At 45.7% G+C, this 24231-nt stretch overlaps 1 protein-coding gene across 3 annotated transcripts; it reads left to right on the forward strand.

Annotated features, from left to right (window-relative positions):
- Positions 1 to 415: 415 nt before the first annotated feature.
- On the forward strand, positions 416 to 23874 carry SEMA4F (ssemaphorin 4F). 3 transcript variants are annotated; one of them, XM_032653022.1, is made up of 14 exons: positions 416 to 580; positions 2660 to 2811; positions 3428 to 3487; positions 3692 to 3790; positions 8697 to 8790; positions 18733 to 18852; positions 18959 to 19110; positions 19647 to 19825; positions 20058 to 20205; positions 20333 to 20555; positions 20696 to 20805; positions 20920 to 21080; positions 22212 to 22270; positions 22508 to 23874. In XM_032653022.1, the coding sequence occupies exons 1-14, from the start codon at positions 430 to 432 to the stop codon at positions 23116 to 23118; spliced, it is 2319 nt and encodes a 772-aa protein (XP_032508913.1). In that variant the 5' UTR covers positions 416 to 429; the 3' UTR covers positions 23119 to 23874. The 3 variants fall into 3 exon arrangements, with proteins under 3 accessions (XP_032508913.1, XP_032508914.1, XP_032508915.1); XM_032653023.1 differs by lacking the exon at positions 3692 to 3790; XM_032653024.1 differs by lacking the exons at positions 3692 to 3790; positions 8697 to 8790; positions 18733 to 18852; positions 18959 to 19110.
- The last annotated feature ends 357 nt before the right edge of the window (positions 23875 to 24231 follow it).

The following is a 24231-nucleotide window of genomic DNA, read 5'->3' on the forward strand; positions in this document are numbered from 1 at the left end:
CGCAGAAAAACCCTCTAATTTGAAAAGATAATGCACCCCAATGTTCATAGCACTGTTTACAATAGCCAAGACATGCAAATTGGAGTTTTTGGAGCTACCTTTGCAAACCTGTCACTCAGGGTCCTGGAGTGACACGTCCAGCCCATTTTCGAGGTAGAACGCCCCACCTACCCCTGGGTCTAGCTCCCTCTCTCTCTGGCCTGGGCTTTTTCTCTCCTTAGTCCGACCTCCACGCAACCCCTACGGCTGAGGAGAAAATCAGTCCCATCATTGGTCCCTTCTTGAAGGGGTGGAGCCAGGTTGGGCTCTAACCCGCCGCCGCAGGCCCAGCCGCACCGAGGAGAGCAGAGTGGGACCGAAGCTGGTGGCGCCGAGGCTCCGAGGAGGCTGCGGGGCGCGCCACACCCCGGCGGCCAGGCGGTGGCAAAAATGCCGGCCTCTGTTGCGCGGCCCCGCCCGCGCCCGGGGCCGTCCCCGGCCTCGCCGTTACCCCTACTGCTGCTGCTGCTGGAGGTGCTAAGCGGCCCGGTGTGTGGCCGCGTCCCCCCTTCGGTGCCCAGGATCTCGCTTCCTATCTCCGGTAAGGCGCGTGCGCCCTCGCCCTTATTCCTTCGCGCCGCGCCCAGACCCCGCCTTCAGGTACCCGGACCCACTTGCTCTCCCCACCCGGGAAGCCGCACCCGGGCCCCCACAGCTCAGCCCACTGCGTCCCGCGACGCCCAAGCCCCGCCCGGTTGCGGGCGGGACCCCCGCTTGGTGCTGCTCCAGCGAGCCGGGCGACTCGGCTACTACGACCAGCCCAGGAGGCTCCCGCGGCCCCTTATTAAGGCAACAGCCCCTCACCGTATAGACGCAGACCCTGAGGCCCAGGGAGGGGAATGGGGGTTGCCGGAAACCCTGTATTTCGAAGTTTCCTCTCCCTTATTCCGCTCTTCCCTCACATGCACCTGTGTCCGTCACGCCAGCCTGACGCCCATCCTGCTCTCAAACCCATCGGTCTTTCATACTACTCCAAACACCCATCCTTCTGATTACCAGCTCAGCATTTCCATCTGCCCACTTCTCAAATTCATTTGGTTATCATCAGTTCTAACCTCCTCCGAGCCTTTTGCCCCGTTCACAACCCTAATTTCCCTAACTCACTTACCAGTCCTCTCATCGCTGACACCAACTCCCATTTTCCGATCCACCATAACCCTCCTAACTTCCTCAACGTTCCCTACTCCCTCTACCCATTCCCTATATTGAGTAGCTGGGAAACGATTCAATGAGTTGATTTAAAATTCTTTTTAAATGATTTTCAAAGTCTTCAGAAGGAAAAAAGGAGGAGGGAGATGTCCTTTCAAAAGATGTGAAAGAAGCCAGGGGATGCCACAAGGTTAAAAGTGGTCATTGGAGTGATTCACACTTTAAAGGCTCTTTGTTGAGGCGGATATGAGTGTAGCTATGAACCTTGTGTTTTTCTCAGTGGGCAGTGAGTGTTAGCACCTTGGGCAGACAGAACCAGTGAAGCCAAGAGTACATCCTGTTGGGAAAAACTCAAAACTGGGTAATAGTATTTAGAGTCTTCTACATTACTTCTGTCATTTCAGACCAGTGACATATAGGGATGCTATGAATCCAGTAGACAAAGTTGTGGTCAGAGCCTGGGTTTCAGTTTGTGTTGGAGCAATAGCCACAACATGGAGTTGAGGTTGCCAGTCTGGGTTCATATCCAGGAATCCAGAGAGGTCTATATGACAAGGCGAGGCAGAGGTGGGGATATGAAGGGTGGTTGGGTGATCCGGGACTTATACTAAGCATGGGATAGTAGTCAGGATACAGCACAGACATGAGTATGGGTGTGGGAGGATCGGGTGGGTGGGGCTCCATACATCAGCACATCTAAGAATGCATGGGCATTCTACTAGTCTTGAAGGTAGCTGAGCAGATGAAGCAGGTAGAGCAGAGCTGTATGTGTCAGATGCTTCCACATATGTTATCTCATTTAATTTTCAACAACCCTGGATGGTGGTGTTTACAGATGAGGAAAGTGATGCTCAGAGAGGGCAAGTAACTAATTCAAGATCATACATCAGGTAAGTGAAAGAGCCACATTTAAACTTGGGCTGATCCATTTCCAAAGCACATACTCTTCTTGCCCCCTCCACTCTCTTACCTCTTTGGGTAGAATTAGGGTGAGATCAAGGGTGGTGGGAGAGAGAGGAGATGATCTCCTAATGTGATGGTGAAAAGAGTGAGACATTTCCCTTCTAAGTAAAAAGGAGTTACTATTAAGTAGTGATTCAAGAAAAAAGGAAATTTAGAGAGAAAAGTACTTGTACCTTTTACAGGTATTTTCAAATTATGTATCATGTTGCTATGAATAGAAATAAATATTAAATAGACTTAATATTTATGCTATTTTAATGAAGTGTTCTATTTTTATAGAAAAAGCGTACTTTATTGTGTGCTAAATACTCTGGCCTCATCAGTTATCTTTCCCTGGGGAAATTAAATGGATGGCCTGTCAAGGCTTTGTTTTTGCCCTTAAGGCTGCTAAATAAATGGTACTTGGAAGAAAACAAAAATTGGCCCCTTTGGCTTTGCCCTTGTGGACCCAACCCTTATGAAATGATGGCTGATATCACTCTTCACTTTCACCCTCTCTTCCTGCCAGAGGCTGACTCCTATCTCACCCGGTTCACCATCCCTCAGACATACAATTACTCCGTTCTCCTTGTGGATCCTGCTTCCCATATGCTTTATGTCGGCGCCCGGGACACCATCTTCGCTTTATCCCTGCCCTTTTCAGGGGAGAGACCTCGCAGGGTGAGAGATGAGAGTGGGGAGGACCTCAGATTCTAGAGCATGTGATTAGATCCTTAGTTTTATGGCATATGAAGGGGGGTGTTGTGGTAGGACGGGGAATGTTGGTGAAAAGGAATAAGGGAAGGTCGTCAACCTTATTGTCTCAGCTGAGGGTGATGGGGGTGGGTCATGGTGACTGGGGAGGCTATGAGGGAGGTTCATGATTATGGGGAGGAGGCCACAGTGACCAGGGTTCAGTGGAATCATTAAAATCACATTACTCTAGGGCAATAACTTTCAAACGTTTTTGACCACCCCTTAGTAAGAAATGTATGGTACATTTTGACATAGTACACCAACTGAAAGAAAACTTTCTTGAAACAATATCTACTCTCCTATATGTGATACATTCTGACATATTCTATTTCATTAAAAATAATGTTGGTTGAGATTTCACAAGTGATTTCATTACTCATTAATGGGTAGCGAGCTCCAGTATGAAAAACAGTGCTCTGTGGTCGGGGGGTTGTCTCTGAAGTTTCCAAATTGATGGAGGTTGTAGAACTGTGTCACCTAGCCTGGCTTGGGAGGAATTTGGGTGAGAATCTGAGAGAAATGGTCACTCTTCCTTTCTTAGATTGACTGGATGGTACCTGAGGCCCACAGACAGAACTGTAGGAAGAAAGGCAAGAAGGAGGTAGGTATAAATCCAGGCCCTGGCCTGAATGTCAGTTGAGGCCTTGGCCCAGCCCTGACTCTGTGTCAGTCCCCTGCAATGCTCCCATCCCAATGGGCCCAGGCAGGGACTCTAACAACATACCCAGACCTGCATATAACTGTCTTAACACTACTTTTCCTTGTACCTGCTGCTTCTGATTCTCTAACCATCTCTGACCCTTAGGAAGAATGTCACAATTTTGTCCAGATTCTCGCCATTGCCAATGCCTCTCACCTCCTCATTTGTGGCACCTTCGCTTTTGATCCGAAGTGCGGGGTTATTGTGAGTGACAGGGGTGGAAGGATGGGAGGGGTCTTCTGTGAGTGACTGTGACAGGGGTCATGCTTAAGGCAACCCTTGTGCATGATAAGCATTGGGGGTGAGGGATGTCCTCATAGGGTAGAGGCTTTGTCCACTGAAGGAGGGTATGAAAGGGAGGGGGAGGGAGGTTGTCTGTAGAAGGTAAGGAATATAAAGTGAAAAGAGGGACCTAGTGGGATGGTGAAGGAAGTGAGGATGCCAGCTGGCCTGTGGGGAGGAACTTCAGAGGCCAGTAGCTCATGTTTTCCTTGTCCTGTGTATGCTTTGTCCAGGGAGCCTGGGTCCATTTCTTAATCAGCACTGTCCATACCTGTTTCTTCCTCCCATGGCATGTGATGGTCCTCTACCACCTTCTCCCCCTCCGCTGTCAACCTCATTCTGTGTGGGCTGTGACCCTTTGCTCTCACAGCTTCTGAGGTCACTGCGTATTAATGCAGTACCTGTTGGCCCCATACTCTGGATCTTGCCTTCAAGGTGCACTCAATCTTGCACTCTGTCAACCATGTTTTCTTCTTGGTCCTGTTCATTGCTGCTAAAGCCCTGGACATCTCCAACCTCACACCCAGGCAGGCTTGGGACATGGATACTCCTAATCACATCTAGGTTGGTCATGACCTCAAAAGTCCCTGGGATTGGTGACATCTTAGGAAGCGTGTTAATGTTTTGACTCCTCACCTTTTGTCATCAGTTATCCAGTAGTCAATTACTTTTCCTCTGGCTGCACACGTTTGTGACCAGGCCCTGGGAAGAGTCACATGTCCTTCATATCACTGGACACTTTTTATCCCTTTCTGCTAGGGGTAGGAGGGAGTACAACAACTCCCTTTCCTGACCCTGATCCTTAATGGTAGATCTTGACTTCATCCTTCTGCAGCCTGCAGTGGTCCTTGCCACATGGATCTAGTCAGTGTGTAGCTCCAAACCTCTTTGTTAAACATCATCCTTATATTTCTGACTTAAGAATGCTATAATTGTATATGCTTGATTGCCTTAGTCAGTCCCTCTGGGCTCTCCTTGGAGTTAGTTGCGTTTATGTTGAGTTATTTTCATAATGCTGGTGATAGACTCCCTTTTGAGGTGTGAATAGCTCCCTCATCCTGGGAAGGTTTCCCAGTTCAGGGTGGTGGTGAAAATCTCTGTATTCCTTCAGGTAACGCTGAGGGCCTAGTTTCCCTACAGTTCTCACAAAGCTCACAGTAGTAGCAGTGGAACTGCCATTGACATATTTGTCCTTTCCTAGTATACATAGGATCAGGGAGCCCATGGGTGTGAATACCAGAGCCATGGTTTACAGACGATGTGATTACTCCAAGTTAGTTCCCCAGGGCCTTCTATTCATCTTTGGCTCTCTGAGGTGGGACCCTAATCGTTGTTAGATAAGTATCTAGACAGAAAATGTTCTGGACATACCTGTCAGGAATGGTGTGACTTGGACCCCTATCCATTTTTGAGGAATATCAGCAAACGAGAACGAAGCCAGGGGCCTGTGTACTGCACTCCTACGACTTGTAGCTCTTTTTCTGAACCCTCCTATCCCACAGGCTCATGAAATGAAGGACCATCCTTTGATCAAGGCTTGTTTGTAGGAGAATATAAGGTACAGCTAACAACTGTGTTAACCCTTTAAACATCCCGAGACTGCTCTCTAGACCTCCTGAATGTTCTCTTCTGCCTTTGTCTTATCCTGCTACCTGGCAGTCTCCATCTGCTTGAGCAAGTCCTCGCCTTATCCTTAGTGCTGAACTTCTCATGTCCCAGACTGATGACTTTGAGACTGTGTGTAACAATCTGAGAACTTTGACTAGCTGATCCAGATATAACAACTTGCTCAGAGTTGATTGCTCAGAGAAATGAAGGTTCTCACAAAAGGAAGTTTAAGCATAGGACCTACCAGTTCCAGCAATGTGGAGTGTTGCCCTTCAGTGACAGCTCATCAGACATTGGGGGAAAATATTTTAATTTGTTTTTCTGCGGGAGCTCCAGCAGTTAACAGAAAAAAATGTTAGACTTATAACAACAGCAACAACAACAATGAGAAGACTTCCCATTCAATTGAGTGTCTACTCTGTTGCAGGCTTGGTGCTTGATACTTTACATTCACAATTGAGTTTAATTCTTATCACCATATCATGATATTTATTTATTATGATAGTGATGACACATCATGAAAGTATTTATTCCCAATCTACAGGAGTGAAACAGAAGTTCTGAAAAGTTAGGTAAAAGTCTGAGATATATAGCTGGCCGCGGCACAGCCAAGATTCAAACCCAGGTTTGTCTGGCTGTGCTCTGCTACCTTGTCCCTCTAGTCCAGCCTGCACCCTAGAAGAAGACCTTAGCTGGCTTCAGTTTCTTGTGACATTTGATTTGTTTCATGTTAACAAGGACCACCTCCCCCTACCCCTCACCCCCAATCTCTTAGGAAAGGTCCTTTATATGCCTTGCACTCTTCTTGGCCAAAGTCAAAGGATGGGTTCTAACCCCACAGCTCAGTGAGAGCTTGCCTACATAGCTCTGGCTTTCAACTTGAGGGACTTGCCTTCACTACAACTCATGCTGATAGGACTGTGCTGACACAATGATATAATGAAGAATCTCAACATTCAGATAATGTGGTGGTGTGGTCTTATCCTTTCAGACCCTAATTAAATGTCACTTTGACCGTACAGTAATCATAACCTATGTAGTTAATCGGCTCCCTTGCTCAAAGGCTATAAACCTAGATAACGTGATGATGCCATTTGGGGAAACTGGAAGAGGACGAGTTTCAACATGTACAGTTTTTTTTTTTTTTTTTTAACCGGTATGCGGGCCTCTCACTTTTGTGGCCTCTCCTGTTGCGGAGCACAAGCTCTGGATGCGCAGGTTCAGCAGCCATGGCTCACGGGCTCAGCCGCTCCGCGGCATGTGGGATCTTCCCGGACCGGGGCACGAACCCGCGTCCCCTGCATCGGCAGGCGGACTCCCAACCACTGCGCCACCAGGGAAGCCCCATGTTCAGTTTTAATAGATCATCTCTGTGAGGAAAGGAAGTCCAGCAGTCAAGTGCAAACATGGACTAGAGTTTGGAAGACATCAGGCTTTAGAGAGTTTGGGGAATGATTTGCATAGAAAGTCTGGGCAGAAATGTGAAAATTAATGAGATCTTTAAAGTATATGTGAGAAAGACTAAGGCTACATGGTTAGAGGCTGGAAAGGAGAAGAGAAACAACCAAAGGAGACAGAGAAACAACAGATAGGAGGAGGGGCTCCAGGAGGGTAGAATTTCAAGAGTCAAGAAGTAGATTATTTCAAGGAGGAGAGTGAATCAAAAGTATCTAATGGTGCGAAAAGATCAAAGAGAATGAGAACTGAGAAAAGGCTCATCCTTTATTATAAGTCCTTGGTGAAATGTAACGGAATGGTTTCAGGCATAATTTGTTTTCTAGGAATAACAGGTGATCCATGTTTGGTTAGAAGAAGTAGTAGTTTGGGATAAAGAGGCAATGGTGAGCCATTTTTGTCATTCTGTGGCTCAAACATTTATTAAGTCAGTGAATAATAGTCTAGGAATATTAATCTGGGGTGGGTATAGAGAGTAAATTGGGGGCAAGGCGAGGCAGTGTGGAGAAAAGGAGGCGATAAGACAGGCCACAGCAGCAGGTAATAACCCCATGTTCAGAGCACCCAAATATCTTGGTAATCTCTCACTGAACTGTCATCTTTCTCCTCTGGCTACAATGTGCCCACCACCACACAGGGCAGATGATTATGTTTCTGTGGGGTCCTCCATTCTGGAAGATTCTTGACCCAGTATTCCCTTTGAGGGGACATCAGATCACATCTCATTTTAACAGGTCTACTTCAAGGCTCTCTCAGTAAAATGAAACCCTGTTTGCCAACTACAGGAAATAAGTGAGCAGTCAGAATGGGCCAGTGGTACACTTATGCTCAGGGGACGTAGATCTATGTTGGTTCTCCAATTACCATCACAGCAATAAGGCTCCAGCAACACCATATGTCCATCCTAGTTTGTGAACTAGAGATATCATGCCTGGTACTTCGTGTCATAACTGATTCCTAACTGGCCATAGTTAACTTCCCTGTCAGTCCAGGTTGAAATCATCTGTGATTTTCATTTTTAGATGTTATCTTGAAGCCTCTCTTAGTGCTGGATGCTCAGCTAAGGTAATGTCTGGCTGGCTCTGTGGAACTCTTACACCTCTTGCCCACCCCTGCACCCCAGGTTAGTCCCTCTGGAGTCCCTGGATGAGGAAGACACTTACCAAATTCTCAGATTCTGACCTCAGCTTCAGTTCTTCACTGACTTTGTAGATTCCCTTCCCTCCTTCTGTGTATCCTTGACTCTGGTTCAGTCTTTTATTCGTGGGGTGTGATTAGGTGAAGGATGGCCCTTCTCTCTAGACCCCTGGGCTTCAGATGGTCCTATATCAGCCTGTACTTTTCTTTACCCTTCCTAAGTGCTCCAGCCCTCAGCTTTCTTCCCTGGTCCTCCTTATCCTGTAGCACGTTCTCCAGCCAGTTGCAAAGCTGGCAGTTCAGCAGCATTTCAGAGGAAAGGTCTGCCTTTCAGCCTCTTGGTGTCTTCTAGTGCCATCCTAGGTGTTCCTTCATCAGAGCATGTGGGTGTTGGGAACTAGGGGAATTGAGGGAAGAGGAATAAACTGATGAAAAGAGGGATGGCAGAGGTAGGAAATGCAGGAATGAGTGGTGGAATCAGGAATAGCAGACGGGGAATATGGGGATGGTAGTGGGGGAATGGGAGATGAATGGGAATTGGGATTTTTCTTCATCTGACCATCTTTTGTAATTCTCACCATGGACTTCCCCATGACCTCTAAACCAATTGCCCCCTTCTGGTCTGTAGGATGTGTCCAGTTTCCAGCAGGTTGAAAGACCTGAGAGTGGCCGGGGGAAATGTCCTTTTGAGCCAGCTCAGCGGTCAGCAGCTGTAATGGCTGGTGAGTGGGGAGAGATAAGAACCTGTGACTTCTTGCTGTAATTGCCTCCTTCCCCGCCCTGCTGTTGGAATTTCTGTGTCCTTTCTTTACTTTCATCAGAATGTCTATTATTCCCACATCTCTTTCTGGCCTTTCCTGTTCTTCCCAGAGTGCTTGTGTTCTGCTTTTACCCACAGAGTATCATTTCTCTTGCTTTTCTCTAGAGAATATGTCACTGTTCACAGTAGACTGTGAACATTTCCTCTGTTAACCTCATCTCTGTCAGTCATTTTTTCCTGTTTTTAAGAGGAATCTACTGCAATGCATATTATAATAAATTTGCAAAAAGTATAAAGAAGAACATAAGAAATCTTTTAGAACAGCATAGTCCAAAAGAACTTTGTGTGATGATGGAATTGTTCTGTATCTTCAATGTCTAATACGGTAGCCACCGGTTACATGTGGCTATTGAGCCCTTGAAATGTGACTGGTGTGACTGAAGGGGAGAATATTAAATTTCATGTAATTTTAATTTAAATATAAATAGCCATTCATACCTAGTGACTACCATATTAGCACAGTTTTAGAGTATTCCTACTCTGAAAACCACTGCTAGTATTTTAGGATATTTCTTTCTAGCCTTTTCAATGTGTGTGTCCACATGCATATATACTCATGCGCATATATTTGGCTGGCCAGTCCTTTGTTGCTCAGAAAAATCAGTAATGACTATTAAAGAAATTCCTTCTGTTACTTCCTTCAAACAAACTATATATACATATAGAGTTGCTCAAGTGTTCAATGGTTCTATCACAGATTATGCCTGAATCTTTTCTGGAGAATGATTGACTAATTCTTTGGTAGCCACAAAGTGAACTGTTTGTGTGCCACATAGCCTGTATTTTAGGTTAGACTACTCCACATGCACTCTCCAAATTCAGTGAGAACCCAACGATTTTCCTCATGAGAGTATAAAACAAGCAGGTGAACAGAAATTTTATGTGTGTGTTTTATGAAACTTCTAAATGTCATGCTACATGGATATAATTTTGAATATTTGTCATGTGACTTTATATCATAGGCATTTCTATATAATTTAAAAATTCTTTGTGAAGAAAAATTTTAATGACATTATGCTACTCAACCTGTGAGCATACCATAATTTAAGAATTCCAAATTATTTATGTAAATTTATTTTCAAGTTTATTTAGTTCACTTCAAAGTTTTTGCTATTGTCTCTAATACTGTAATGAACATTTTTGCACGTAAATTTTTTTTTTTTTTTTTTTTTTGCGGTATATGGGCCTCTCACTGTTGTGGCCTCTCCCGTTGCGGAGCACAGGCTCCGGACGCGCAGGCTCAGTGGCCATGGCTCACGGGCCCAGCCGCTCCGCGGCATGTGGGATCTTCCCGGATCGGGATACGAACCCGTGTCCCCTGCATCGGCAGGCGGACTCCCAACCACTGCGCCACCAGGGAAGCCCTGCACGTAAATTTTTATCCTCATTTTAGGTTGTCTTCTTAAGACTCCTGGAAATGGATTACTATATTAAAGGATGTGAATATTTTACAGCTCATTATCTGTTGCTAATTGAGTTTTTAGAAAGCATATACCAATTTACACCCTAAATCAGCAGTAAATGAGAGGTTTTTCACATAAATTTCACCACACTGTTTTCTTGTCATTAAACATTTTTTTGTGTGTGTGTGCTGATTCAAGGCTGGAAATAGCACCTTTAAAAAATATTTATTTATTTGGCTGTGTCAGGTCTTAGTTGTGACATGCAGGCTCTTCGTTGTGGCTGCAGGCTTCACTCTACTTGTGATGCACAGGCTCTAGAGTGCATGGACTCAGTAGTTGCAGCGCGCGGGCTTAGTTGCCCCGTGGCACGTGGGATCTTAGTTCCCCGACCAGGGATCGAACCCGCTTCCCCTACATTGGAAGGTGGATTCTTAACCACTGGATCACCAGGGAAGTCCCAGCACCTTGTTTTAATTTGTATTTTTTTGAATATTAGTGAAGTTGAACATTTTTCATGTTTTAGTACTTATTTTTATTTCTGCTTTGGTCAATCCTCTGCTTATGTTCTTGGGCCAATTATCAGGTAGGATATTAGTATTCCAATCTACACCTTTTCCTTTGTGATTATATTTTTTAAGCTAAATCCTTCAGTTAGAGAGCAGATAAAATTTTCCTTCTTAAAATTTTTTTCCCAAACATTTTAACTCTGATTTATTTGAAACTTATTTTGACAAATGGCATGAGAAGGGAATCAAAATTGATTTTTCCCAACTAACTATTCAGTTGACTTAGCATCATTTACCACACTGTTTTTTTCTTCCTTCATTAAAGTTGCTACGAACCTTATTATAAAATATTGGACAATATAAATTTTAATTTAAATATTGCACAATATTTTATGAAAAACAAAAGTTGGGATATAAGATCTAACCTTAAACTTTGTTGTTGTTGTTATGGACCATGTTTAAAGTCTTTATTGAATTTATTACAGTATTGCTTTCAGTTTTATGCTTTGGCCTTTTGGCCGCGAGGCATGTGGGATCCTAGCTCCCTGACCAGGGATCAAACCGCACCCCCTGCATTGGAAGACAAAGCCTCAACCACTGGACGCTAAACTCTTTTCTTAATGCATGACTTTATTTGTAGGAAAAGTCTTAAAAGCTGCACAAATTAAATCACTCTTGGGCTTCACTGGTGGCACAGTGGTCAAGAATCTGCCTGCCAATGCAGGGGACGTGGGTTCGAGCCCTGGTCTGGGAAGATCCCACATGCTGCGGAGCAACTAAGCCTGTGCACCACAACTACTGAGCCCTAGAGCCCACAAGCCACAACTGCTGAAGCCTGTGCACTTAGAGCCTGTGCTCCTCAACAAGAGAAGCCACCGCAATGAGAAGCCCTTACACCACAACGAAGAGTAGCCCTCGCTTGCCGCAACTAGAGGAATCCCGCACGCAGCAACGAAGACCCAATGCAGCCAAAAATAAATATAAATAAAATAAATAAATTTATATATTAAAAAGTCACTCTTAGTCATTCAGTTAATGATTTACCTTTTCTGAAACGTAATGAAATAACAAGTTTTTGAAAATGAACATAAAGTATATATCTAGTAAATATGATATTTGAGTTGTCATTTTTATCATTCATCTACAGTTGAAGTCAGTGAGACCTTGTTTATACGCATACATATTTGAATAAAAGTTTAGTCAATAGTTTGTTTTTCTTAGCTTTATATCAAGCATCTTTGGCAAAACGCTGAACCAGTCATTAAGATCATTAAGAAAGATTTCACAGGTTTAGCAGTTATGAATGTCTCTTGATTCTACATAATTGTTTATCAACAAAATGACTTCTCAATTGCAACAATCTGAAATAATTAAAATACTTTGTTTCAAGCTGTATCTTTAAGTACATTTAACCATCTGTGTGTAATTTCTCTGTGTTCTCTCAGCAAGTGGAACACAGCATGTAGTTTAAGAATACAAATTTCATAGATAAGATAATTGTATAACAAAGAACATTTTCAAACAGGTTAAGTCTTTTTTTCCCCCAGGTAAATGAAATTTAGTGTTGCCTTTCAGCTGATAATTGATGGAGGTGTCAGAAATCACTTTCTAACAGTTTAGAATGGCTAGCTCAAGACATAGAACCTCCATGGCTTTTTCTGTCTCAGATCCAAGTCATAGTCAATATCAATATTATAAGTTTTCCTCTGAAGTTCTTTATAGGGTTATAATTTAAATTTTTTCTTGGTCTGACATAATGCCAATATTTAGTTGGAATTTTTTTTTTTTTTTTTTTTTTTGTGGTACGTGGGCCTTTCACTGTTGTGGCCTCTCCCGTTGCAGAGCACAGGCTCTGGACGCGCAGGCTCAGCGGCCATGGCTCACGGGCCTAGCCGCTCCGCGGCATGTGGGATCTTCCCGGACCGGGGCACGAACCCGTGTCGCCTGCATCGGCAGGCGGACTCTCAACCACTGCGCCACCAGGGGCGCCCTAGTTGGAACTTTTAATGTTGATCCATTGTGTCCTACTGGCCCTTGTTTTGAAAATAGCAGTATAGAAGATAGTGGCAATATTATTTAAGAATTAGAACCAAAATTCCCAGTTAGGAGCTATACAAATGTCCTTAAGGATAATAGACATATTTTGAAAGAAAAGAGCTTTTAGTAATGAAAATATTAGAATATAATGGCAGGAGTATTTCTTATTTTAAATTATAAAAATTGCAGTGTGCATTGTGGAAAATTGAGAAAATATAGAAATGTATAAAGAAGAAAGTGAAAAGTTTATTGTAATTCAGTCATCATCAGGTAACCACTATTATTATTTCGGAGTATTTTCTCATACTCTGTGTGTGTGTGTGTGTGTGTGTGCACGCGCGCGCATGTGTGCATATTTATAATAAATTGGAATTGTCATGCATATTTCACTTATTGTATACTGAACATTTTCTCATCATAGAATTTGTTTAATTATTCAAAACTTGATTTTTAGTGATTGTATACTTTTTAATCGTATGAATGTAGCACACTTACTTAATTATTCCCATATAATTATACATTCAGATTTTAAAATAAATTATTGCTTTTATAAATAATGCTGCATAAGGAATTCTTTTACATAAATTTTTATGTAAATCCTTTACATGAATCTAATTAATTGCATGAGTCAATCAAAAAAGTAGGGTTGCTGGGCCAAAGGATATAAAAGATTTTTATAGTACTTGATGGATTTGGCCAAATTTCTCTCCAGTGAGTCCTACCAGCAGTGATGAGAGGGCCTGTTTCATTACAGCCAGTTAGCCCCCAAAATATAGTTAATAAACATAAAACAGTGACTTTCTCCAGAGTCCAATTTGATGTTTTTGATTTACATTTCTATTAGTGAGGTCGAACAGCTTTTCATGTGTTTATTGGCACTTGTATTTCTTTAGGAAAAGGTCTCAGATACCTTGTCTTCAAATTTGACATTTATCTGTACTCCACTGAGATAAAATTAACAAAAATGATCTCAGTGTCTCTATTTGCACTATTCCAATTCAGAAAAATGCAAATATTTTGACAGTAATGTTCACATTTGCCTAAGAACATCTGCAATTCCTTCTCAGTCTTCTTTGCAGCATCTTTGTCTTCTGCTCATCCTTTAAATGTTCCTTAGACTTCCACCTAAGATCCTTTTCTCTTGCATTCTTTGTAATTATGATCTCAGCCAGCTCCATGGATTCTGTTTGCACTGCATTCTGATGTCTCCCAAATCTGACGCCTTCCAGATCTCCCAAAACTAGCCCCATGGATTCTGTTTCTACCAGATTCTGATGCCTCCCATACATTATCTGGAGCTACAGACCACATATCCAGCTGCCTTCCAGACATCTCCACTTAGATGTCCCACAGGAATCTAAGTCAGCATGTCCCAAACTGAGCTCATCATCTTCACTCACCTCCCCCAAACCTTCTCCTCGACCAGTGTCCCCTTCTCTGAGTGCATAGTGCCATTACCCACCAAGGTACCCAAGCTAGAGGCCGTGATTTGTCATCTCTGGTCCTCCCTATCACATTCAATAATAAATAGGGCTCTTATAAAGAAGAGCAGAAGAAGGGAGCTTTTGCTTTCTCTTTGGGAACCCGTCTCGTGTTTTTCTTGTCTCCTTTTGGTCTCATTGCATCTTGTGATTACTGCATCTGCCAAGGAGCCCTGTATGTGTTCCAGGTGCGCTGGGTGCTGCCAGCATTTTGCGGTCAAGCTTATCTCTTAAATCTGTGAGTGTGTACCCCAAGACGGCATTCACACATCGAAACAAGACAGTTATAGAAATCCTATATGCCAGGAGAGGAAATGGTAAACACTGCATCTCCAATGATCTGTAATTATGTCCTGATAATAGGCTGTTTATAAAGAAAAAAGAAAAAAAAAGGTATCCAGCTGGCATAAACTTTAGATAAGGAAATAGAGAATATTAGGTCAGGAGCTGTCTATCCTGCAAAGCTCTGACCATGAGAAGAAAAGAGAGTGGAAGAAGGCAGGCTAGGGCATGTTTAAAACCCTCTTTTTAAAGATAATGAGTGATAATTCCTATTATAAACCTTCTTTAAAAGTGAGCATTTTGATACCAGAGTGAAAATTTGAACCCCTTCAGGGTGTAGTGAAATATTCACTGCCATGGCTTATATCCTAGTCTGTCAGTGTTGGGTTGCTAACATATCTGGGAGGTCTATGTTCTCAGGCTTTACATCTGAGCAAGTAGAGATCTATTTCTGCACATAATTGTCATTTTTCTTTGGCTGTGATTCTTCCTCTTTGTGGCTTTCAATCTTGTTTTTCCTCGTATTTCCAAAATGACAGTATCTTAATTTTTGGGGTTATAAAAGTAAAAGGTGCTAACTACAAAAAATGTTCAGTGAATACAGAAAAGTAGAGAGAAGAAAATAAAAATCACTTGTAATTTCATTAGTCAGAAACAAACATCAGTAACACTGTCCAGTTGTAGCTCCTTCAATCTTTCCTGTGCCTACAGACATATATACATATTTTTAAAAAATAGGGTTGAATTATACCATGTGTTTTTTTTCTAACCACCTTGTTCACTAAACACCGTGGGCATCGCTCTCTTCGGCATATCATCTTTTGCCAATAGCAGATGTATGTTTTCATGTTTGCTAGCTTGATCTAGTCAGTAATAACTTGCCAAACAACTGCACATACAGGGATATTTTATTATATGAACAGTGCAACAGAATATTTGAAATTGACTGTTCTGGAAAATTCAGGGCATGTGGTGATCTTGTGTCCTCCTGTGGACTTCTGCCCTCGTAATTGTGATGGCTGTTGTTCCTTTTCCTCCGTGTGTGTGTGAAGATTGTGTTGTAAGCCCCTTAGTACTCATGGAACACCTGGAGCCCTGCTACTCCCTCCCAAAGTGTCTGATCCCTCCTGCTATCCCTTTGTGACCCTCCGCTCTCTCCGCTGAGTGAGTGTGCTCTTCAGCAGTCCTAGGCTCCGGAGTTGCTGACTGCCCCCATTTAAGCCCTTAGAAAGTTTTGGGACTTCACCTCCGTCCACCACTGGGTCCTTGCATTGCTGTCTGTGGTCCTTTACCGTTTCCAGAATATTTATGAGTGTTCCCCCTCAAACACATCAAGTCATGCTTCCAAAATATTCATAACTGTCTCTTCTACCACATCTCCCCCATTCTCAGGGTATCCATGACACAGCTTCTGTCAATAGTTTCAGTTTTAGGGTGTTTCGTGTATAATGCTTTTAGGAAAATTTTTATTCCAATTCTGGCTTCTGTGTCATGTTTTTCCCCCTGGAACTACTGAGGATTGGCTTATTTGCTGCTCCATTAGCTGCCAGAACCTTTGCCCCAAATCTGATTTTCTCCCTCATGAAATACTCTGGAAGGGAATGGGATGCCATTTTATAGTTGTGGCCCCCCTACCTTATGGCAACAAATCAAGCATATGGCCCCTTGAGGTCCTAACACATATTGAATGCCAGCCGTGCGCCAGGCCCTACCTGGGGCTCTCTTTTTATCTCATTTAACCCTCAGCACTGCTCTGGGTGGAAGGTGGTATTATCCTCATTCTCCACTTGAGGAACCTGAGGCTTAGGAAGGGTAATTGCCTAAGATCATACTACTAATAAGTATTCAGGGTTCAAACCCAAGCCTTCCTGACTCCAAAGTGCTTGGATTCTTTTCACAAACTCGAGTGGTAGTACAGTCTTCCCTCCCACCCAGTAAGGAAGGGGGTTTCTGATTCTTTACTCTTGCCCTCAGAGGGCTCCTGACCCTTTTCTTGCTTTGCATTAAGTGTTTTTAAGTGTTCGTGGTTACGTAGTGCTTCCCTCAAGGTGGCCCCGCCCTCCGCTGCCTCCCTCAGTGCACATGACCCCGCGACTCTTGCTGGGGTTTCTGGGCACCAGCCTCCAGCACTCCAGCCTTGCTTGCTTCTCCAGCCTCTGACTCTTCTGAGTCAGTGCTCTTCTGAGTTGCCTTCAAATGATGGTGCCCCAGGGCTCTCTCTCGCTTTCCTTTTCTCCCTGGCTTTCACATTCCTGTGGTAACTTAAGCATGACTCCTAGGTTTCCTGACTCTGGCCCTATTGTCCACACCCTTCTGTTCGATTGCCTTCCAGTGACTCCAACCAGATGTCCCAAAGGTGCGTCAACCTTAGTGGGTCCAACAACTGAACTCACCTCCTCTCCAGCCACTTTCTTTACGAGCCTTATGTCATTTCTTTGCTTGGTTCATAATATCATAATCTACTGTTATCCATCTTATAAGTGGAAACCTGAGAGACGTTATTTTACTCCATTCTTTCACATCTCATATTCAACTGATGTTCACATCTTGTTAATGGGCTCTACCTCAGAAATATCTCCCAAATCCAGCCCCTTTCTTTCCTCTACCAGTGCCTTAGTCCTTCTTTGTTCTTGCCAGGACTGTGTGAAGGCATAACTAGCATTTTCTTCCTAAAAAACAAAACTAATTACGTCATGCCTCCTCAAGAAAATCTCTGCAGTTTTGCCCTCACCTTTAAGATAAAGTCCACATTTTCCTGGCATGGAAGAGCAGATTCATCACAATTGGGTGCCTATCTCTGCACCTCTAGCTCATCTCTGCTCACTTGCCCGGCAGCCCCTGTGCCCCGCTGGAGCTCCAGCCATGGGGAGTGCCCCACATCCCTGAACATGGCTCCCCTCTTCCCCACTTGCCTGTCTTCCCCCCGAAGTCCTTCTACCTGGCAAATTGCTCATTCTTCAGAGCCAGCTCAGATGTGACCTCTGAGTTGCTGCTCCCCCAGTTAGATGTGGCTGGGTCCTCCTCTGTGCTCTACACACATCTGTGAGTCCACGCCTCTTGGTATCTGATTGCGTTTGTCTTCTGGACTCAAATGGGAATTCTTGGGGGGGACAGTGATGTGCTTAGCACCCAGCGCAGTGCCTCTTACGTAGTAGGTGGTGAAGGAATGCTTCTCTGTTCTCTCCAGAGTCCCTGTGATACTCAAGACTCCACCGGGGATTTGTGACCTTCTTGTTCCCTGAGTCATTGTCTCCACTCATGTCTGAGCCCTTGGCAGTGTTGCTCAGAGTGGCTATAGTTCTTTCACATTCAGCCCACAGAACTGCACCTCCCCTTCCTTCCCAGAATGCCTCTGATTTCTCTCTTTTCCAATCCCCACCATTCCTAGAGCACCTCTGCACCTCCACTGAACCAGGAGGGAGGATCTGATTCCTCGTTGTTTCCTCTGGCTGGCTGTGAAATATCCAGAAATCCCCTAGGTTGGTGTTTCTCAAAGTGAGGTCTTGAATCACCCACATCAGAGTAACTCTGACTGCTTGTTTGAAACGTAGCTCTTGGGCCAACCCCCAACCCTACTGAGTGAGAATTGCTGGGCCCGAGGCCCAGGAATCTGCCTTTTGATCAATTCCCTAAATGATGCTAGTATACCCTAAAGTTGTGCCTTGTTCCAGGGCAGTATACACCCCCTAATACTCAGAAAGAACAGTAGTTCCCTCAGACATTTACCGTAGTGGGAGAACTTAAGTAAGATGGGAACATGCTGCAAAGCAAACCTCTTCCTGGAAAGTTACCATGTAATTATAGGGTAGAAAAGTCCTTAAAAATGACAACAGCAAGAAACAGACCAACAAAAAAAATCTTGCTTTCCACAGGGATAGCTTCTATTCTTCCTTCATATACATGAACATTCCAGCAGTTTTTCCTTAACACCGGTTCCCGTTACTGCCCCGGAGCACTTTATTTCTGTTTATTTTAAGTGAGGTAATGCATGTCCTGCTTAGCATTGCCTGACACTTAATGTGTGCTCAGCCCCTGAGGGTTCTTGCCCCTGCTTTGCTCCCTGCCCTGCCTGTGACCCTTTCTGAAAGCTTCCTCAGTGAGTCTGACAGTCCACCTCCTCCCTGTCACCCTGCAGGGGGCATCCTCTACGCTGCCACTGTGAAAAACTACCTGGGGACGGAGCCGATTATCTCCCGGGCTGTGGGTCGTGCTGAGGACTGGATTCGGACAGAGATCTTGCCATCCTGGCTTAACGGTGGGGAGAGGGCAGAGGGGGGTGGTGCTGCTCTGGGGACAGAGTAGGTGGAGGCTGGGTGGCCCCAGGCTATATCTGTGGGATCTGAGGCCACGGGTCTCCCCAGCCCCAGCCTTTGTTGCAGCAGTGGCCTTGAGCCCAGCCGAATGGGGGGATGAAGCCGGAGACGATGAAATCTACTTCTTCTTTACGGAGATTTCCCGAGCTTTTGATTCATACGAACACGTTAAGGTCCCGAGGGTGGCCCGTGTGTGTGCGGTAAGACCCTGATCCCAACTGTCTATCTTGTTTTCTGCTCTGCCTGTCCTCCTGTCTTTTCCTCTGGTCTCCTTGTATTTCTCCTCTTTCTTCTCTTTTGATGGGCAGTGACTACTTTTCTGGGAGCTTGAGGAATGTGGCGAAAGGGCTCTGGCCTCTTCTACCCACTTATTATCCCGTGTGACACTGTAGTGTAGAGGTTAAAGGCGGGAACTGTTGACAGACCTGGGTTCAAGTCCCTGCTACACTGCTTACTGCCTGTGTGACTCTGGCAGTGTCGATTTGAGGACTAAACGAGGTAACTTATGTAAAGCACGTAGTGCAGAACTTTATAAGTGCACAATAAACATCATTGTTGTGATCCTGCCCACCCCATACCTCATTGTCCTTCTCAGTTACTCTGTATCTCTGTCCTTGCATTTCTATGCATCTGTCTCCCTATCTGTCTGTGTCTGGGGGAAACTTGTATTGGTCTCCACAGTCCTCCTCTAATGTTGGTCTTCTAAAGAGAACTTCCTATGTACTTGTCACCCCAGGGGGACCTTGGGGGCCGGAAGACCCTCCAGCAGAGGTGGACGACCTTTCTGAAGGCTGACCTTCTGTGTCCAGGGCCTGAGCATGGCCGGGCCTCCAGTGTCCTGCAGGACATGGTCATTCTTCGACCTGAGCATGGAATGGGGACGCCCATCTTTTATGGCATCTTTTCCTCCCAGTGGTGAGGGGGTCCTGATGTGGAGAGTTACAGGGTGGGAGATACCTGGGGTTGGTGCAGGTCAGTGCGGTCTCCTCCAGTGGGGGTGGACTCTCCGTGGAGCCCTGCTCCTTCTGCCATGAAGCAGGCTGCATAGCTTCCTGTGCGTTTCTCATGGGTCATCTCATTTGACAGGGGATGAGTTGCCTCCCCTAGTTCCCTCTAAATATCCAGCTTCAACCTGTGACTCTTCCAGGGAAGGGGCTGCCATCTCTGCTGTCTGTTCCTTCCGACCACAAGACATTCGGACAGTGCTGAATGGTCCCTTCAGAGAGCTTAAACATGACTGCAACAGGGGACTGCCTGTCATGGACAATGATGTACCCCAGCCCAGACCTGGAGAGGTGAGGGGGCTGGGGCAGTTCTTCACCTCACGCCTGAATTGCCCCATTAGGACAAGAGCCCAACTAAGCATCCCAGACACTTCCTGGCCCCTGGGAAGCTTTATCACTCATCCTGTGTTTCCTTTAGTGCATCACCAACAACATGAAGCTCCAGCAGTTTGGCTCGTCACTCTTCCTTCCTGACCGTGTGCTCACCTTCATCCGGGACCACCCACTCATGGACAAGCCAGTGTTTCCAGCTGATGGCCATCCCCTGCTGGTCACCACAGATACAACCTACCTCAGAGTCGTGGCCCACAGGGTGCCCAGCCTCTCAGGGAAAGAGTATGATGTGCTCTATCTGGGGACAGGTATGTTTAATAGCCAAGCAAGTTGCCCATCCAGTGCACACAGGTTGTCGTCATAGAGAGGGTCCCATGCATACAGGTGTCAGAGTCCCAGGCACAGGTACAGTTATGTTATTATGTCTTGCCCCTTGCTTGCTTCCTAGAGGATGGACACCTCCACCGAGCAGTGCAGATTGGAGCCCAGCTCAGTGTTCTTGAGGATCTGGCCTTATTCCCAGAGCCACAGCCAGTTGAGAATATGAAATTGTATCAAGTGAGCTGTAGATTTTGGCGAGTCTGGTGGGGAGATATCTGAGTCCAGAGCCAATCTGTGACATTGAAGTCTGGGAGATCCAGTGTGTTTCTCTTCCTCACTCCCTTTCTGTAGAGCTGGCTCCTGGTTGGCTCCCATACTGAGGTGACACAAGTGAACACAACCAACTGTGGCCGTCTACAGAGCTGCTCAGAGTGCATTCTGGCCCGAGACCCTGTCTGTGCCTGGAGCGTTCGGCTAGCTGCGTGTGTGGCCCACACTGGAGAGCATGAAGGGTGAGGGTGGTGGCACTGGTTCCTTGCCTGATGTCCCCAGGCTCTGGCCTATCCATATGTCTGTGTCTGTTTCTCATGGGTTAATGCTGCCCTCTCTCTCTCTCTCTCTCTCTCTCTCTGTGTTTCTTAGTGTCACTTGTGTGTCCATCTGTCAGTCCATACTAACCATCTCTCTGTCCTCATCAATGTCCCTGCCTCCCTGCTGGACCTGCCCTGACTGCGTGGTTGTTTTCCATGTTGCCATACGCTTCTCAGTTTTCATTTTCTTTGTTTTTTGGCCGCACCACGCGGCATGTGGGATCATACTTCCCTGACCAGGGATCGAACCCGCACCCCCTGCATTGGAAGCGTGGAGTCGTAACCACTGGACTGCCAGGGAAGTCCCTCAGTTTTCATTTCACAAGTGCTCTTAGAAGTGTTTTCACAGTTGACAACTCCCCTCCTTCCTTCCTTGAAAAACTCTATCCTGTTGCCTTCTATGACTCTGCATTCTCCTGGTTTTTCTCCCTACCTCACTCTCCAGTCTGTCTCCCTTACTGGTTCCTTTTCCATCCAGCTTCTGGATGTTGATATTCCTCAGGGTTCAGTCCTTCTCTTTACACTTTCATGCACTCTCTAGGTGATTTCATTCTCATTGTATTCAGTACCAAGTGCTGGTGACAACCACAGATGTATCTTTAGCTGAGGTGTTTTGCGAAACGGAAAGTCATCTCACGGACCCTCACAGAATTTTGATTAGCTCTGATAGAAAAGAAGTTTTCTCTTTCTCTTAACAGAGAAATTTTTTAACAGAGATTTCCAGAGAAATCTTGTGGTTGTGGACCACCAGCTATACTTCTTGGAAGGTTCCTGTGTTTCTTTCAAAGTACCCCACCAAACATCTTTCTGACAGACCTAGTGCAAATTTAATTCTCTGTAGTCTGCTAGAGATATTTGTAGAATTTGGCACGGCAAATGTCATGAGTATGAGAGGTATTGGGGAAAAATTTAGTGATGAAGAGACTGTTGACTGATAATTCTAGAGGTGACTTATGAGATGATGGGAGGTGCAATTGGTGGGTGAATGTTCAGTACTGAGGAGGGTAGAGGGGGTGTTGACACTGGATTTATCAAGTATTCTCTTCTTTATAGGCTGGTTCAAGACATAGAGTCAGCGGATGTCTCTTCTTTGTGTCCTAAGGAGCCTGGAGGTTTGTATGGTTTAGGGAACGTGGGTAGAGTGGATGTAAAGGGCCTAGAAAGTCATGTTTTTGGACCTAGTTTAAAACTTGTATCCTGGAAGTTATGGCAGCCTTACTCTCTTTGGGAATCCCCTTTTCAGCTTGGTGTACTGTGGCCCCTTCTCATTTCTCGTGTCACCCCACGTTTCTCTCTAACACCTCCAACCTACAGCCTCACCACCTTTTGTGCTTTTGCTGTCTCCGCAGAACACCCAGTGGTGTTTGAAGTTCCTGTGGCTGCAGCTGCACATGTGGTCTTACCATGTTCCCCGAGCTCAGCCTGGGCATCCTGTGTGTGGCACCAGCCCAGCGGAGTGACTGCACTCACCCCCCGGCGGGATGGGCTAGAAGTGGTGATATCCCCAGGGGCCATGGGTGCTTATGCCTGTGAATGTCAGGAAGGTGGGGCAGCTCGTGTGGTAGCTGCTTACAGCTTGGTATGGGGCAGCCAGCGGGGCGCTCCAAGCTGGGCTCACATAGTGGGGGCTGGACTGGCAGGCTTCTTCCTGGGAGTTTTTGCAGCATCCCTGACTCTCCTTCTGATTGGTCGGCGTCAGCAGCGACAACGACAGAGGGAACTCCTGGCTAGAGACAAGGTGGGCTTGGACCTGGGAGTCCTACCATCTGGGACCACAAGCTACAGCCAGGACCCTCCCTCTCCCTCTCCTGAAGATGAGCGGCTGCCCCTGGCCCTGGCCAAGAGGGGCAGTGGCTTTGGTGGCTTCCCTCCACCCTTTCTGCTTGATCCTTGCCCGAGCCCACCCCACATTCGGTTAACTGGGGCTCCTCTAGCCACGTGTGATGAAACATCCATCTAGGGCTGGGCAAATAACCACTAGTGCATGAGTGACCACTGGATGGAATGACCATTGGGACGCTGGGGGTCGATGGTCATGGAAGATCGTCGTGGCCTCTGAGTTTTCTTTGGCTTTTGAATGATCACTTCAAATTCCCTGTCTGCCTTTTCTGGGCCTGGATGGGCTCAGGGCCAGGGCTTTGCCTGATTCCCATAAGAGATCAGAATTGCTCTTGCAGTGAATCAGGACTTTTCCTGCCCCTGCCCTCTCAACCCCTGTGACCCCTTCAGCCCACTATCTTGGGCCCATTAGTTTGGGGCTAGGCCCCAGGACATCGCTGTGACTTTGCTTTCCTTTTGGACCCTGGCCAGAAGGAGGAGCCATGGAAGTGCTAGGGGGCTAATGTGCACTGACTCCTTTTGCTGGTTCTCCCAGTTTATCTGATTCTCTGTGGAGAGTGCATGATTCCCAAACTGCAACATGCGATCTCTGCCCTGAGATCTACCCCATCCCAGTTTTCCTTCTTCCATGAAAGAGCATGTGTAAATACATGGATGTTCATAGGTGACCTGGACACATGTGCATGCTTACAGCTTGGTGTATTCATAGGAGGTTGAGAGGGTCAGGTTGGGATGAGGGCAATACCTACAGGACTTTAGACCTGTAGCCAGTGAGGGAATGGCTCTCCTTTCTAAAAGGAGAAAACCACTTCCATGTCTCCATCACCTCTCACAGCCCTTCTGTTGAGTAGAGAAAAACTCCCAAAGTGACCTTCTGGGTGGGAAAGGCAATGGTACATCTGACCCCATCTTTCTCTTTGTTTTTGCCTCCTGGCTGCCACCACTGCCATGCACAGCTGCTCTTTCTCTGGCTAGAACCCTTTCCTTGGCTTCTATTAAAACGTCACAACATTCTAAATATCAGGGGATGAAAAAAGTGGAACAATCATGGGAAATACAAGCCGCACAAAGATAGGTCTGTATCAGTGACTTTATGACATTACTCAGGTTGATACCCTCGCTCTAAAGCAGGAGTTCACCTGGGGTCCATGGCCTCCCTGAAATCGCATGCAAGATGCTGTCTGTATATGTGTGTCTGTATTTTTCTGGTGGTGGTGGGGCTTGGTTTGTGAAC

This window comes from Phocoena sinus, chromosome 13, assembly GCF_008692025.1.
Source record: "Phocoena sinus isolate mPhoSin1 chromosome 13, mPhoSin1.pri, whole genome shotgun sequence".
NCBI lineage: Eukaryota > Metazoa > Chordata > Mammalia > Artiodactyla > Phocoenidae > Phocoena > Phocoena sinus.

What these genes read in the sequence shown, in the direction of transcription:
- SEMA4F (XM_032653022.1), top strand. Translation starts at nt 430, where the DNA reads ATGCCGGCCTCTGTTGCGCGGCCCCGCCCGCGCCCGGGGCCGTCCCCG. An exon ending in CAGGGGAGAGACCTCGCAGG is followed by an intron (nt 2,812 to 3,427) that starts GTGAGAGATGAG and finishes TTCCTTTCTTAG; the next exon opens with ATTGACTGGATGGTACCTGA. An exon ending in GGCATCTTTTCCTCCCAGTG is followed by an intron (nt 19,826 to 20,057) that starts GTGAGGGGGTCC and finishes TGACTCTTCCAG; the next exon opens with GGAAGGGGCTGCCATCTCTG.